Source organism: Sinohyriopsis cumingii, chromosome 3 (genome assembly GCF_028554795.1).
Source record: "Sinohyriopsis cumingii isolate HCF-2022 chromosome 3, ASM2855479v2, whole genome shotgun sequence".
Classification (NCBI taxonomy): domain Eukaryota; kingdom Metazoa; phylum Mollusca; class Bivalvia; order Unionida; family Unionidae; genus Sinohyriopsis; species Sinohyriopsis cumingii.
This window is the reverse complement of record NC_142963.1, coordinates 102994893-103010814: the sequence shown is the minus strand read 5'-3', so window position 1 is coordinate 103010814 and position 15922 is coordinate 102994893. Positions and strand designations below refer to the sequence as shown.

Sequence of the window (15922 nt, the reverse complement as noted above, 5' to 3'; positions counted from 1 at the left end):
GTACCGTGTCAGATTTATAATTCGTTTGAAATCGATTGCTACCCTGGTGCATCTGATTCGTCTCACGTACATAAACTGTGCACTGGCCTTTGTCGAGCTATACTCGAATTACGTTGAAGTGCTTCCAACACTGACGGCTTCTGTAGAGTTGCTTTCTTGTGAACCAGAAACACTCGTAACACCAATGGGCTTCTGTAGATCTGCTACCCTGTCCACCAGAAATACTTGCAACACTAACGGGCTTCTGTAGACTTGCTACCTAGTCAACCAGAAACAAGTGTTAATTATAGATTTTATAGTTTGTCGACCAGAAATCTATTTAAAGAATCAACATTTTACGGTGTTTCTTTTCACACAATAGTATTTACTATCCGGCAGTAGCTCGATACGACGCTTGCAGTATATGTATTACTATGTAATATGAATTTGTTGTTTTCCTGAACAACGGAGTGGATACTTACACATGTGTGGGCCATCGGCCGGTATATGCATTAACAGTAACACTAGAGGTAGTACTGTTTTCATGATCTAGACTACATGCAAGTTTGCATTTTCAAGTTAACAGAGATTACTGATAATTGCGAAGAAAAACCAAAATATACTGACAAAATCTTGGTACCGGGTTTGAGTAGGAATTCAGTTTAAAATGGCTGCCACCCAGCTGCATCTGACTTCGGCTCTCCTGTTAATCTGTGCATTAGCACGGGTAAATGCGAATGTCTTCACCGCTGTTGTTAAACTACAGAAATTATACGAGCTAGAGACTAGCTTTGTCAGTGGACTAAAGGAATATGTATCGAGACAAAGATCTAGTGGAACTCGTCTACCCATTCTTCAGGATGTAGAAAGGTCTCTCTCTTTCTCTCTCTCTCTCTCTCTCTCTCTCTCTCTCTCTCTCTCTCACACACACACACACACACACACACACACACACACACACACCACCACACACGCACACACATTTACCCAAACACATAACAGATCAGTATCCCCACCAAAACTCACATTAATACACATAGCTTATCATGGGCGCCAGTACATAGGGGCATGTGTGTCCGCAGCATAGGCCAAGCGGATCACGTGACCCCCCAAATCATACCGCAAATATGTGTATATATATATATATATATATATATATATATATATATATATATATATATATATATATATATATATATATATATTTTCCGACAAATTTAATCATGCAAATGAAGCTGATAATATGTCACAAGATTCTGTTAAAAATGCTTAGTAAATATTAGCTTTAGTTTTAAACTCCTTCGCACGGAACTACGCAGCTAACTCCCCCGGCCGTGAATGACTGACCCCCCCCCCCCCGTAAAAAATCCTGCGGGTGCCCATGCATATGGGAAAGGGCTTGCCCCCCCCCCACCCCGGTTTTCACCTCTAAAATTGTTTTGGCCTATATTTATTAAACTTAATAGCTGACCGCTAAATGTTTGTCCCCTCCCACGAAAATAATTCTGCAGGCGCCCCTGCAGCTTATCGCACATGAGAATAAAGATTGCCATAAATCAACATTTATCTTCCCATTAGATCCTAAGTGTTGAGATAAATGGTTGACATACATACAGACGGACATACAAGCACATACATACTGAATTACTGTCACAAGCGCTGTTTCTCAATATATTGCTTTTCCGCTGTACCTCTTTCTTCGACGCTCATTTCAATACATACGAATACAAATATGTGCCCTGCCATTAATTATACAGCAATATGTATGCAATAGAAGAGTAAAAACAGCCATATTCAATATAAAAACCTCTTTCTCTCTCTCTCTCTCTCTCTCTGACACAGACACACATTCATTAAATAGATTTTTAAATTATCGGCATATCTAATTTTTTGTTTGATGCTATTCTTTCGCTTCTCTCTTTCTCTATCGCTGATGCAAGTTGCAAGTATATAATACCAGTATGAATAAAATGCCTTTGTATCGACGCGCACCACACATGCTATTGACAGTATAGATAACCCTAGATTACCTCAATGTCAATTGATTTTTTGAAAGTAGGCAATAAAACATGCAATAGCAATCGTATTATAGGACAAAGAAAAAAATTACATTACTCTCTCTCTCTCTCTCTCTCTCACACACACACACACACACACACACGCGCGCGCGCACGCACACACACACACACACATTAGGCTCCATGATGCTGCATACCCTGAATGATTTATGTATGTCAACAATACATTTGAATTGAATTTCCCAGCGTTCGAATTACAAACTGAAATATCATCAATTATCGTTGATAATTTCAACGTTTACCGTTTACGCATTTCTCAACCGTTTCTTTCTAAGCTTGAATATCGTAGCTTATCTTTTATATCTCAACATTCACAGTTCATGAATGTATTTGGCGTTGCGTTTAAGCTAGAATCTCATGGAGTATAGTTTTTTATCTGTTCGTTTATCTTTCGTGCATTTATTTAAGGTTTTTAATTTTATCTCCTTATGTATTCTTTATCTTCTCGCCATTCATTTGTATATGTCGTGCATTTTATCGGCTACAGTCGTCTAATGCAAACGTTTCGATGGAACGCGACAGGTAGTATATATCTCCAGTCACAGTTTAAACTGATAAACGATTGTTTAAATTCCCAATTTGCGCTTGCGTTTAAATTATTGCAGCGGTATAAAAACGAAACAAGCTATATAAATATTTTATACATGTTTATTTATTTGTAGTGAATGACATCTTCTGTGCTTTGTGTGAGGTTTGTGGCTGTGGGAAGAGAACGCATAGAACATAGTACTGTAAATTATTATAGGTATTGGCCAGTGTATGTGTAATTTAATTTATTATGCAAGAGATGCACATAGTAAATGTATTTAGATGTCTCTAAATAGATATATTTGCACAAATACAAGTTTCTGGTATATGAAAATGGTAAAATATTAATCGTGCAGAGGAGGCTGAAAAAATGAAATAAAAAGGATGTAGTTGCCAAATAACAAGCGTTCAGCGAATTCGATCCCACCAGCATCCGTGTCCTGATGCATCCAACTTTCTAAAAATGTTTTCACAAAACCACTGCCGTAGAAGCTGAAAAAGCGATAGACAAGATAACGCAGGCGAGACACTGACGTGTATTTGAATCTACAAAGAAATAAGCGCAGTGATATAATGTCAAAGTGTATGTATATGTTTATGCCTGCATGCGTGCATATATAAGAGAGAGAGAGAGAGAGAGAGGGAGGGAGGGATGTTTGGAATTCGGTAGTTGTTGCTTTCTGCTACAACGAACGTTGCATCTAATTATTGAAAGGTAAGATGTGCATGTAAGGTATTCACTGTTGAGTGAACACGTTGTTTCAAGAAACGTACTTTCCTTTGTTTTAAATCTGAGCTACAGACTCTTTTCTAGGTTTTCAGTGATACAATGAGTTGAAAAGGCAGAGTAAATGTTCGAAATTACGAAATACACGTACTTGCTTTTTCTTTACCCTAAAGTTCAATAGAGAGACATTTGCTAATCAGCGTAAGCATTTGAGCGTAAGTTTAGAAATGAATAAATAAAACAAAAATGTAAACAAAAACAAAATGTTAAAAATTATTTCATATCATTCCGATTCTTACAGCTTATGTGCTTCAATTTTTGTACATTTTTACAAAGTCAAAGTAAATTCAGTATCATATATGTATGTATCTATGTATGTATGTATGTATGTATGTATGTATGTATGTATGTATGTATGTATGTATGTATGTATGTAGGGCCCCGAGTGGCCGAGTGGTCTAAAGCGCTCACCGTCACCTCTGTCTGCGTGGATTCGAGTCCAAGGCTCGGCTAGCGTGGGTATGTGGGAAAGCCTGCCAGTAGCTTCTCGTGGGTTGGTGGTTCTTCCCGGGGTTTTCCAGGGTTCTTCCTCCACCAGTTATACTGGCCGCCATGTATAGCCTATCTTGTGCTGAAAAATGGCGTTAAACCCTAGAACAACAACAACAACGTACGTACGTATGCACGCACGCACGCACGCACGCACGCACGCACGTACGTATGTATGTATGTATGTATGTATGTATGTATGTATGTATGTATGTATGTATGTATGTATGTATGTATGTGTGTATATTTACGTGTGCCAGAGAGAAGGAGAAAGAGTTGTTTAGACAATTCGATCGCAGTTGCCATAAATCATGTGCTCAAAGTCGACTTCCTCATATTCAGAATTGACAACTACAATTATTCACAGTCAGTTGTTATATATACATTCACACCTACTTATCTACATGCACACCTACCTATCTACATTCACACCTACCTATCTACATTCACACCTACCTATCTACATGCACCTACTTATCTACATGCACACCAACCTATCTACATTCACACCTACCTATCTACATTCACACCTACCTATCGACATTCACACCTACCTATCTACATTCACACCTACCTATCTACATGCACACCTACCTATCGACATTCACACCTACCTATCTACATTCACACCTACCTATCTACATGCACACCTACCTATCGACATTCACACCTACCTATCTACATTCACACCTACCTATCGACATTCACCTACTTATATACGAAAAACATGAATAATTATTTAATTTATCTTTTTTGCCACAAAAAAGAATTCACAGCGCTACCTCACAATTCATTTTGAAATAGAGAGTGACAGATGATAACTAGAAGGGCCAGCTTTCACGTTACATATTTCTTTTCTTTTTTCTTTGTATAGTTTTATATTGACAAAAATGAAAAGTTTATCCTGGGCTGTTTCTAGCTATTCGTCAACGTGAAATTGTTAACTCAAAAGTGCATCCCTAAGGTATTTTCAACAGGATTTGCATGTTTTCCGTCATAATCACGAAAAGAAGAAATAAATATGATACAAGCATAATTAAGTATTAATTTGATTGTGCTATTTTGCATTCTTTTATCATATCCATAAAATTAGAAGCACCATGTCTGTACTGCTTTGATGATATGTGCTTTTCTCTCTCTCTCTCTCATCGCGATATGTATTAGATTTACATAATTGATCAAATAATCCTTTGGTATTTACCTGATTTTCGAAGGCATAGGAGCGAACACCTACCCATCTACATTCACACATACCTATCTACATGCACACCTGCCTATCCTACCTGTCGACATTCACACCTACCTCCATTCACACATAACTATCTACATTCACACCTACTTATCTACATGCAAATCTACCTATCTACATGCACACCTACCTATCTACATTAACACCTACCTATCTACATGCATACGTACCTACCTGCCTACATACACACCTACCTATCTACATTCACACCTACCTATCTACATTCACACCTACTTATCTACATGCACAACAACCTATCTACATGCACATCTATCTATATACATTCACCTACTTATCTACATGCATACCTACCTATCTACATTCACACCTACCTATCTATATTCACCTACTTATCTACGTACACACCTACCTATCTACATGCACACCTACCTATCTACATGCACATCTACCTATATACATTCACACCTACCTATCTACATTCACACCTACCTATCTACATGCAACTACCTATCTACATGCATACCTACCTATCTACATACACACCTAGCTATCTACATTCACACCTACTTATCTACATGCACATCTATCTATATACATTCACACCTACCTATCTACATTCACACCTACCTATCTACATTCACACCTACCTATCTACATGCAACTACCTATCTACATGCAACTACCTATCTACATGCACACCTACCTATCTACATGCAACTACCTATCTACATTCACACCTACCTATCTACATTCACACCTACCTATCTACATGCAACTACCTATCTACATGCACACCTACCTATCTACATGCAACTACCTATCTACATTCACACCTACCTATCTACATTCACACCTACCTATCTACATGCACAACTACCTATCTACATGCATACCTACCTAACTATATTCACAACTACCTATCTACATTCACACCTACTTATCTACATGCACATCTATCTATATACATTCACACCTACCTATCTACATTCACACCTACCTATCTACATTCACACCTACCTATCTACATGCAACTACCTATCTACATGCAACTACCTATCTACATGCACACCTACCTATCTACATGCAACTACCTATCTACATTCACACCTACCTATCTACATTCACACCTACCTATCTACATGCAACTACCTATCTACATGCACACCTACCTATCTACATGCAACTACCTATCTACATTCACACCTACCTATCTACATTCACACCTACCTATCTACATGCACAACTACCTATCTACATTCACACCTACCTATCTACATACACACCTACCTATCTACATTCACACCTACCTATCTACATACACACCTACCTATCTACATTCACACCTACCTATCTACATGCACACCTACTTATCTACATGTACAACTACCTATCTATATTCACACCTACCTATCTACATTCACACCTACTTATCTACATTCACACCTACCTAACTATATTCACACCTACCTATCTACATACACACCTACCTATCTACATTCACACCTACCTATCTACATTCACACCTACCTATCGACATTCACACCTACCTATCTACATACACACCTACCTATCTACATACACACCTACCTATCTACATTCACACCTACCTATCTACATTCACACCTACCTATCTACATGCACACCTACTTATCTACATGCACAACTACCTATCTATATTCACACCTACCTATATACATGCACACCTACCTATCTACATACACACCTACATATCTACATTCACACCTACTTATCTACATTCACACCTACTTATCTGCATGCACAACTACCTATATACATTCACACCTACCTATCTACATGCACAACTACCTATCTACATTCACACCTATCTACATGCACAACTACTTATCTACATGCACACCTACCTATCTACATTCACACCTACCTATAAAAATTCACACCTACTTATCTACATGCAACTACCTATCTACATGCACACCTACCTATCTATATACACACCTACATATGAACCCGATTCATTTATCCTACCGTTTCTTTGCGTTGGAAGTATACTTACCTAAAATAAAAACTTGGGATATATTTTCTTACTGTTTTGCCCATGCTCTACCAGTTAGAGTTTCCTCTTTCTTAGAAAACAGTTTTCCGTATTTGGCTGTTACAGTGTATTTTAGGAATGGTCACTAATAGCCACAAAATGCAGATATATTTCTAAGGCATAATAATCCAATGAATACAAATACATTTCTAAGGCATAATAATCCAATGAATACAGACATATTTCTAAGATATCATAATCCAATGAATACATATATATATATTTCTAAAACATAATAATCCAATTAATACAAATACATCTCTAAGACAGAGGAAACTCTTGTTACTTTTAAGCACACCACAGTATTTATGCGAATCCCTAACGTTCCTTATTAAACAAATTTTCATTCAAACTGCTTGTAAATATTTGTCTCCATGTGTTGAAATCTTGGCTTGTTTGCCTTTTATAAAAATGTTATTATTATTTCCTTAACACTTGATAGGTCTAATTTTACAGAGCCGAACATAGTCAAACGTACTGCCTTCGTGAATGAAATGGTACCCGATCATGATAGTTTCAATATCCCCCCTAATAACAATAACTTACACTATCTATAGTATCAATAAAACAGGCACTAACAAATCAAAGGGTCTAGGTAGAAATCCACCCAAAACTCTGAAATCTTAGGCTTTATCAGTCTCAGAGCCTCTGAAAGAAATAATTAACTGAAGTAACGATTTAAGTAAATTTCCCGAGTCATTGCAATTAGCAAAAGTATTCTCGATTCTTAAGGGAAATGAAAATAATGATCCAGCAAACGATCGACCCATTTCAGTTCCATCCGTACTTCCAAAAATTATTGAAAAAGATGTCAGCCAAGCATCTTTTCGGATATCTTAACAAGTCCCAACTCCTCCATAAATCACAATCAGGTTGTCAATAAAACATTCATGTCAAACTGCATTGACGGAACTTGTAGACCTGTGGTTACTGGAAGTCGAATCAGGTGAAATTACTGGCGCAATTTTTTTAACTGATTTTAAAAAGCATTCTCTTTGTTTGACCATTCAGTGTTCATTAAATATCTATCAGCCTACACGTTTTCTTCAAACTCTGTAGCTTGGTTCGCATCTATCTTGCTAAAACACCACGGGTTGTTTGCACGGGTTATACCTCCAAGTCAACTCTAACCCAAATCTTTTCGCTGACGGTTCTACACTGCATTCATTTGGTAAATCTCTTGACTCCATTGAAAATAAATGTTAAATCGATCTCAGCAGTATATCAGCTTGATGTCAACAAAACAGAATGCATATTAATGCCTTTAAAACAAAATTTATGATGAACTGAACATGGCAGCGTCTATCTCCTAACATGGCTTTTCTTCTAACTTAACATGGATTAGACGTGTCTAGTCTTAAGATAACTTCTTGGTATCTACATTGATCAACATCTCAGTTAATAGGCGCATATCGATCACATATGTGAAATGATTGTCAAAATAATAATTCCCTTTAAACTACTGTCGAAATCTCTACCTCCCCAGTCGCTTGAACTCTATTTTTCGGGATATACTACCACTGATAGTCTACGGCTGTACCAAATGAGGAAACATCCAATTATAATCTATTCAGATTTGACAAACTCCGGAAAAGGTCCACCCGAATAATTTTGAAACAAGATTTCGCAGTCAAAAACCAACCTTTTCAAAAGTTCATTAACTGTATCAGCACCTACCTTAGGAATTCCTCGTCTCTGATAATATGTAATTCAAATTCCCTTGCTTCGTTTAAAACCTCATTTATGAAATTCTTTCTTGTGCAGCTGGAATGATGTATTAAAGCCTCACAATAGGGAATTTTTTCGCTGTGTACAGACATAATATGTGTATGTTTCATTCGATGTATGTATATATGATTTATGACATGCTGACATGAGTATGCTTGTGTATAGTATATTGTTTATATGTATATATGTTTACCAATATAGTTACGCATATTAATTCATTTTAAGTCTATGTGAGTACGTGTGCAAGGATACTCGAGTGTGTTAGTGACATACAAAATTTATAACATAACATGTTATAAAAAGCATGCAGATTAAATAGCTAATAATTCTCTCTCTCCCTCTCTGCGTGCGTGCACATTGATAAATGAATTTCGATATCACATTCATCAATATTGCGTACAATATTGACAACGTACAAGAAACGCGTTGAATAATTTATATGCCTTTCTCAGGTGCGAATACATCGTAAACTGTTTCCACCGTATAGTCTCCACAATTTGACTATCAAGTAATAAGATGCACATATATCACTTTTTATAGATTTTTGTCGTCACGAATCGAGTCAAATATGACGTTTCTAGACAAACACTACGTTGAAAATCCAATCAACGCATTTCGTTTGGTGCGGAGAATACACAAAGACCGTGAAGAACTACGGAAAATATGCCAGAATACGGGCATCAATTACCGTAAGTGAAAATATTTCTTATTCAGGTTCTCTCCGATGTCATTTGATTTTACGTATACAGTTTTAGAGACGGCGTTTGAAGTATAATGTCCCTTTGATATGTATACATTTTAAATGTATTACCAAGCCTTTGCTACAAGCAGTTAGACTGGTTAGTTCATAACACTAGAACTGAACTACTTCTGTAGTCATATGTCCTTCTTTCTTGTGTAATAAAAATATAATTTTGTTATTCATTATTTGAGATTCATTATTGTTTTATAACAATTTTGCAAATTTAAATACAAATCACTTACACACTATGCATGAACGGCTTCAAAAATTCATGGAATTAATAATTATATATTTTGTTCTTTTTTGTACAAACGTTTTCTGTTAATTTTGTGTAACTGTAGCAGTATTGATGTGTGGCTTGAACCCACTTCAATGTATTCTCTCCAAGGGTGCAGAGATGAACACGAAAACTGCTTAACTTGGGCTGCGGTTGGCGAGTGTGTGCATAATCCGAATTTTATGCTAGTCAAGTGCAAACGAAGTTGTAATATCTGCCAAATATGTGAGTACCTGGGTAAAAATGCTTATTATGAAAAAGATAGGCGGACAGACAGACGAACAAGTTTTATTCGGGGTGGGGGTGGGAAAGGATGGGTGGTTTATGTTTTGATAATATTACATAATTCGTTGGGTAAATATAAAATATTTCTATTCTATGTACAAAGTGGTATCACAGGAAGTAGTTGTTCCCAAATGTTTAAATGAGTTACAAATTTAACCATTTGTGTCGCTACAAATGGTCACAGAAATTGAAAAGTGGTTGAATTGCCCTCTATATACAAAAAAGTCCAAGTACAACGCTGTTTAACAAATTATTATTATTGTAGCCACAGCAGAATGTCAGCTACATTAGCTTGGACACATTACTTGTTTCAAGTTGTATTCGAGTTTAATAATAGCTATTTGATTTTTGTTTCTGTGGTGGACTGAAATGTGTTATGACACTTCATTTATTTTACGTTCTTGTTTAGTAATGTACGTTATATCAATACAATTTAATGTGAAAATTCTAGGATTAATTTATATATCTTCCAACCTTTTGCGCAAATGTTTGTCGTGAGAATTTGTTTTATTGTTACTGACACAGAGGCTCTAGTGGGAGATAATATGTTACTGAGCTAACCTTTTTAAAAACAACATTATTATCTGTAAAAGTTCCTATATCTCCTGAGGTAATCATAATGCGAAGAGTTTATTAAATTGTTCCCTAAATTGTGAAATAGTAACATAAAGCAGTCATCTGACCAAAATCTGCAAGAAACCCCCTAGTTTTCGAGATTGAACGGCAGTGAATAACGGTTAAATGCAATCCTCCCTGAGGGAACGCAATTTATCAAACTCAGTTCTGAAAAATCGTACTAGATTTGCTGAATTTTTTTATTGAGCCTGGTACTGTTCATAAGCTGGAAAAGACGAGATACCGTACATAATACTTGGTGATCAACCCATTATCAGTTATATCTTCGAAAAGTTGAGAAAGACTGGATAACGTACTTAATATTTGGAGACCGGCCATCAGCTGTAATATCAGCGCGAAATATTTATTTATTCATTATTCGAGACTTTTGTCAGTGCTTTTTACTTACTTAGATTCTGACTGCGCACGTACACGATTTATATTTCGTTTCTGGCAGGCTACAGTTATTTTGTACCTGCGAGGTACAAAAAGCATACGTAAGATAGCTTTTATCGGTACCCGGCCTTACGAATATTCATATCAAGATTTTGTCGTGAAGCACATACCGATGATTATTTAGAAAGCTTCAGTATAATTCAGGCAAGAAGTACACGTGTTGTGTTCGATGGCAGCTAGAGTAACGAAAAACAAATATGTGGCTTGTCTTCGTAAAGGAGAACGTTATATCAAATTATTTCCTGACGTGACTCTGAAAACTAGTGTAGAAGCAGAAACTATGCAGTCATTTAGATCAATTCTGCAAACAAAACGGTAACTGTAATGACTCACCATCATATATATTTACGCTTGTCACTGAATAGTCCAGTCCCCCTACCAAAGTAAACCACTGGTATTCACCCCCACCTCTTGAGATTGACCTATGAATCATAATGCAAAGAATCCGTCACAAATATGACGCGCTTTCCTGCTATGCCCGTACAAATGAAGTTTGGTTACAAAATAGTTGAAAATGCCATTGTAATTGCATTCATTGTACCTCTTCCCATCGACCCCAGAGGCAAGAGCCGACTTCATGACGCCCCTCCTATAAATTGTAACTACAGTGGCCACATAACTATGTGAAATTCTATACAGTGGTTTCCATAGCCTAATCCAGCCCACGACTCTGACAGCTACCCAGGAATCGTACATACCAAACCGAACTTGAAAATACCTAGGTATTTGCAGTTTTTATATATTTTGCCTCCAGAGGCAAGAGCCGAGAATGCCATCCTTTTCGCAGACGGTCACCATATGGGCAACATAACAACAAAGTTTAGTGAAATTTCACACAGCAATTCAGGAGGAGTTGTGGTAACTAACAGAGGGAGGGAGAGGGGGTATCATAATATACGTGAAGTTTTCTCCGTTTTCTAAAACCTTCAGGACTTTTTTTTTTAAAAAAAAGTATTTTCTGAGAGATCAGTAATGGAGAATAGCTTGTCAAACTGTTCTCTGAAGAAACTCTGAGACAAATTTATATAAAACAGTAATTTGAAAGTCATCTGACCAAATCTGCTAAGACCTATTATATTTTATGCGGGAACTTTAATGAATAGCATGATGTCAAATTGTTTCGGGGGTGGGCGGGGCCTAATGTAAAGCAGTACATACGTACTCATCTATATCATCTCTGCTATCAGCTACCATATTTGTCAATGGGAGCAGTAATGTAGAACACGCATACAATGTTATCTGTACACAGGTTTCTATCGCCATGCCTCTTTATTTCTGCATCCATATATGCAACAATTTATGAAATATGTAATGTGTGGTCTATATTGTTTGGTATAGGTCATATCTTTCAAGTTCTGTTCTGTTCTGTTCAAAGAATAAGTGTAATTTCCATAGAAAACTAAGCGAAAGGTTAAACACTTAGCAGTAACCACAGGTTATTTTTGACGCCTATTCAGCACAACGTAATATTTTTTATTGGTACAATTAAGTTAAGGAGTACAAACGGGGTTTCCTGCTGAAACTCTATACAAACCTTTTGGAAAGCAGCATTGACTGAACTATTAGTCAAATTATATTTGAAATCTGATTCAGTATCGGTCTATGAACCCCTGATAGATAGCTATGAAGACTTCATCATCAAGGAAACTTCTTACGTGTACTAAAGATCATTATTGAATATATTTTTACTACTGAAACATTTCCTGAAGAAATAATATACTCTGGTACTTACTGTTATTGTCATGCAATGAATTTAGAGTCATTCGTGAAAGATTTTAAGAAAGGTTTTGAGAATGGATTTTAAAAAGACATCCGCGGTGTATTCTGTAATTTCAGTTACATATTGCTGGTGTTTCTTCACCTTTCTTAAGATAATAAAATGAATTTGGTCAGATTCTTTGTGGAAGTGTGTATCACGTGGGAACAGTAGGAAATCCTCAGCTGAAACAAACAAACAAAAATACGGCAGTGAGTTACATTCGTAAACATAGAGATCTCCAAGGCAGGTCCTCTCAACAAATCACAGTTGAAATACATTTAATTTTTCCCAAAAAATTCAACTTTGTACCAGTGATACACTTTCTTATACCTCAGTTCATTTTAATCTACCAGCATTATGCTAGTATGAGGGACTGGCCTTCGTTCAATCATATGCCTTGGAATGACAATGTGCTTGGCAACTGGCAGTACGAGCTGCATACAATTAGTAACATAGTCAAACTCGCATGTAACATACTAACATAACCTGCTAAAAATGGTTTTTGTAGACAGGTGATTGCTATATATGGACAAGAGTCACGTGAATAGATTTAAGAACGACGTGAAGGATAGACAGAAAGACAAAACTACAGAAACACAAACGGGTTGCTAGATAACTTTATATATATATATATATATATATATATATATATATATATATATATATATATATATATATATAGGTAGTGTGCGTGTGTGTGTGTGTGTGCGTGTGTGTAATTTGGATTTTAAACGTAGCTTTAACAACTTTTCAGTCATATCGCTGCGATGTCTGCATTGTGGCAGTTTATAGTGATGTCAAGCACTGGGGCATCATACCGCAGACATGCAGCAAGATGTCCCACCCAGTCACATTATTCTGACACCAGGCCGCCTAGTGAGGCCGCTGATAGTACCATTTTTATAAGTCTTTGTCATGACTCAGCTGAAGTTCGAACCCACGATCTCCCGCATCCGAGGCGAACGCTCTAACCATTAGGCTGCCGGAGCGGTCCCAGTTTGTTTGGTAGGAAGGTAGTTGTGTCATTTTGTAGGTACAGATACGTAGGTAGGTAGGAAGTGTAAAGCGAGTGTGTGTGATTTATCTCTATAAGATATAAATCAAACAAAACACCTTCGATACCGTAGTTCGCTACTTGAGGTAATCATGGGCCATGGGACTGGAAAACATGAATCATCGGTCGCGTTGGGCAGATAGTCACTATATACAGGCAAATTATAAAGAAAAAATAGAGAGACTGAAAAACTGTTGTCACTATGCAGTAAAAAGGTATTTGCCAGACCAGGTTTGATTGCCTATATTATTGTCTTATATTTTTACAAAATCCACCATTTCTCCCCTCCTTCCTTCCTTTCTTTGTGCTCTAAATCCTTGTCTTAAACATGTTTAGCCCATTCTCTATATAATTTGTAGTGGTTTTGGTGAGTGTACATGTCAAGGGTACGTGCGAGTCGCGCTTTTAACCACTACTAAAAATAAACTGTAACTGTTGTCTGAAAATGGGACCCACTGTCGAAGTTTAGAGATATAGAATAGACTGTTATATACAATCCCGAAGAGAAAAGTGGTTGTGTGACTTTTAACAGTTCATGGGACCCACAAAATTACACAGGTAGCCATCGGTTTTCTTCTAATAATAGCGAGTGGCGGGTATCTAATATAACCAAGCCAGAGAAATAATTCCCGTAGGGGAAAAAAAAACATTAATATATCGACAGCTAACTCAGTCCAGGCTTACTGTTAATATAGAGGTTTCGCCGTTGCCACCGGTAATGATACCAGTGATAGTGCTTTGCACGTAAAGAGGACGATAACATCATTTTTTTTTTTAATTTGTATACAGCGAGAACTTTATGCACTGAAGCGTAACTACTCAAAGTTTGAACCGCAACATCCACATTAAATTAACAACTAGAAGACTTGCGGGATAATTCAGTGTGTGTGTGTGTGTGTGTATTTTTTAACGTAGCTTTAAAACAAATTCAGTCACATCGCTGCGATATCTGCAGCGTGACAGTTTATAGTGATGTCTAGCACTGGGGCCTCATGCCGCAGACATGTAGCATCATGTCCCACCTAGTCACATTGTCCTGACACCAGGCCGACCAGTACTAACACTAACCTCCTAATGCTGAGCGCTAAGCGAGGCAACTGCTGGTACCATTTTAATAAGTCTTTTGTATAACTCGGCTGGCATTCTAACCCGCGACCTCCCACATTCGAGGCGGACGCTCTAACCACTAAGCCACTAGAGCGGTCGGGGGATAAGTTAGAGTCTTTGCAGCATAGATCCATGCCCTTGAAAAACTATGCGATCACTTCGAGTGTCATTCCCGATGAGACAGTTTAATATTAGATGGATCCAGTGAGCCAAATAACCAAGAAATCTTGGAAGCATTGGAACTAGAACATCAAAAGATACATGCGAAACGTGCTTGAAGTTACTACTGATCATGTACTGACAGAACCTACACACAGGTTTGGAAGTGTCTCAGTACCACTAATACTAATTGCAAAATGTAATAAAGTTACAAACAAAATGTGTATTCAAATCTTCACCAAAAATAGTGAGGAAGGTACAAACTGAGAAAATCAAAGACTACACCCATATCAAGAGAAACAGCGGGAAAGGAGTAAGCGCAATTAATAAAAATAGTTAAAATGAACAACCAGAAAATGTATCTTTCCTTTGATAATTTGATCATAGGAAATATTTAATTAAGTCAGTTGGTGAGCTGAAAGCGAGGGAAATATGGCGTGAAAAAAATACAAAGTTCTATGCACGAACATATTAGCACGTGTACACGGCGATTATTTACCTCAACGCATGCGATGCCAACGGAACTCCGAGGGTCGATAATGGTGTTCAACCATTTCGCTGATGATAACTACGTCACATTTCTGGTGCTCACGAG

At 37.1% G+C, this 15922-nt stretch overlaps 1 protein-coding gene across 3 annotated transcripts in view; it reads left to right on the top strand.

Moving 5' to 3' along the window:
* The first annotated feature begins 164 nt into the window (after positions 1 to 164).
* LOC149803427 (prolyl 4-hydroxylase subunit alpha-2-like) overlaps positions 165 to 15922 on the top strand; it is a 36742-nt gene continuing 20984 nt past the window's right edge. For 2 of the 3 annotated variants that reach the window (XM_089953136.1, XM_089953134.1), the window contains exons 1-3: positions 165 to 849; positions 9414 to 9562; positions 10004 to 10117. In XM_089953136.1, the coding sequence (XP_089809262.1) occupies positions 647 to 849; positions 9414 to 9562; positions 10004 to 10117 (466 nt within the window). In that variant the 5' untranslated portion in view covers positions 165 to 646. The remainder of the gene's footprint in view (positions 850 to 9413; positions 9563 to 10003; positions 10118 to 15922) is intronic. The other variant, XM_089953135.1, reaches the window with a different exon arrangement.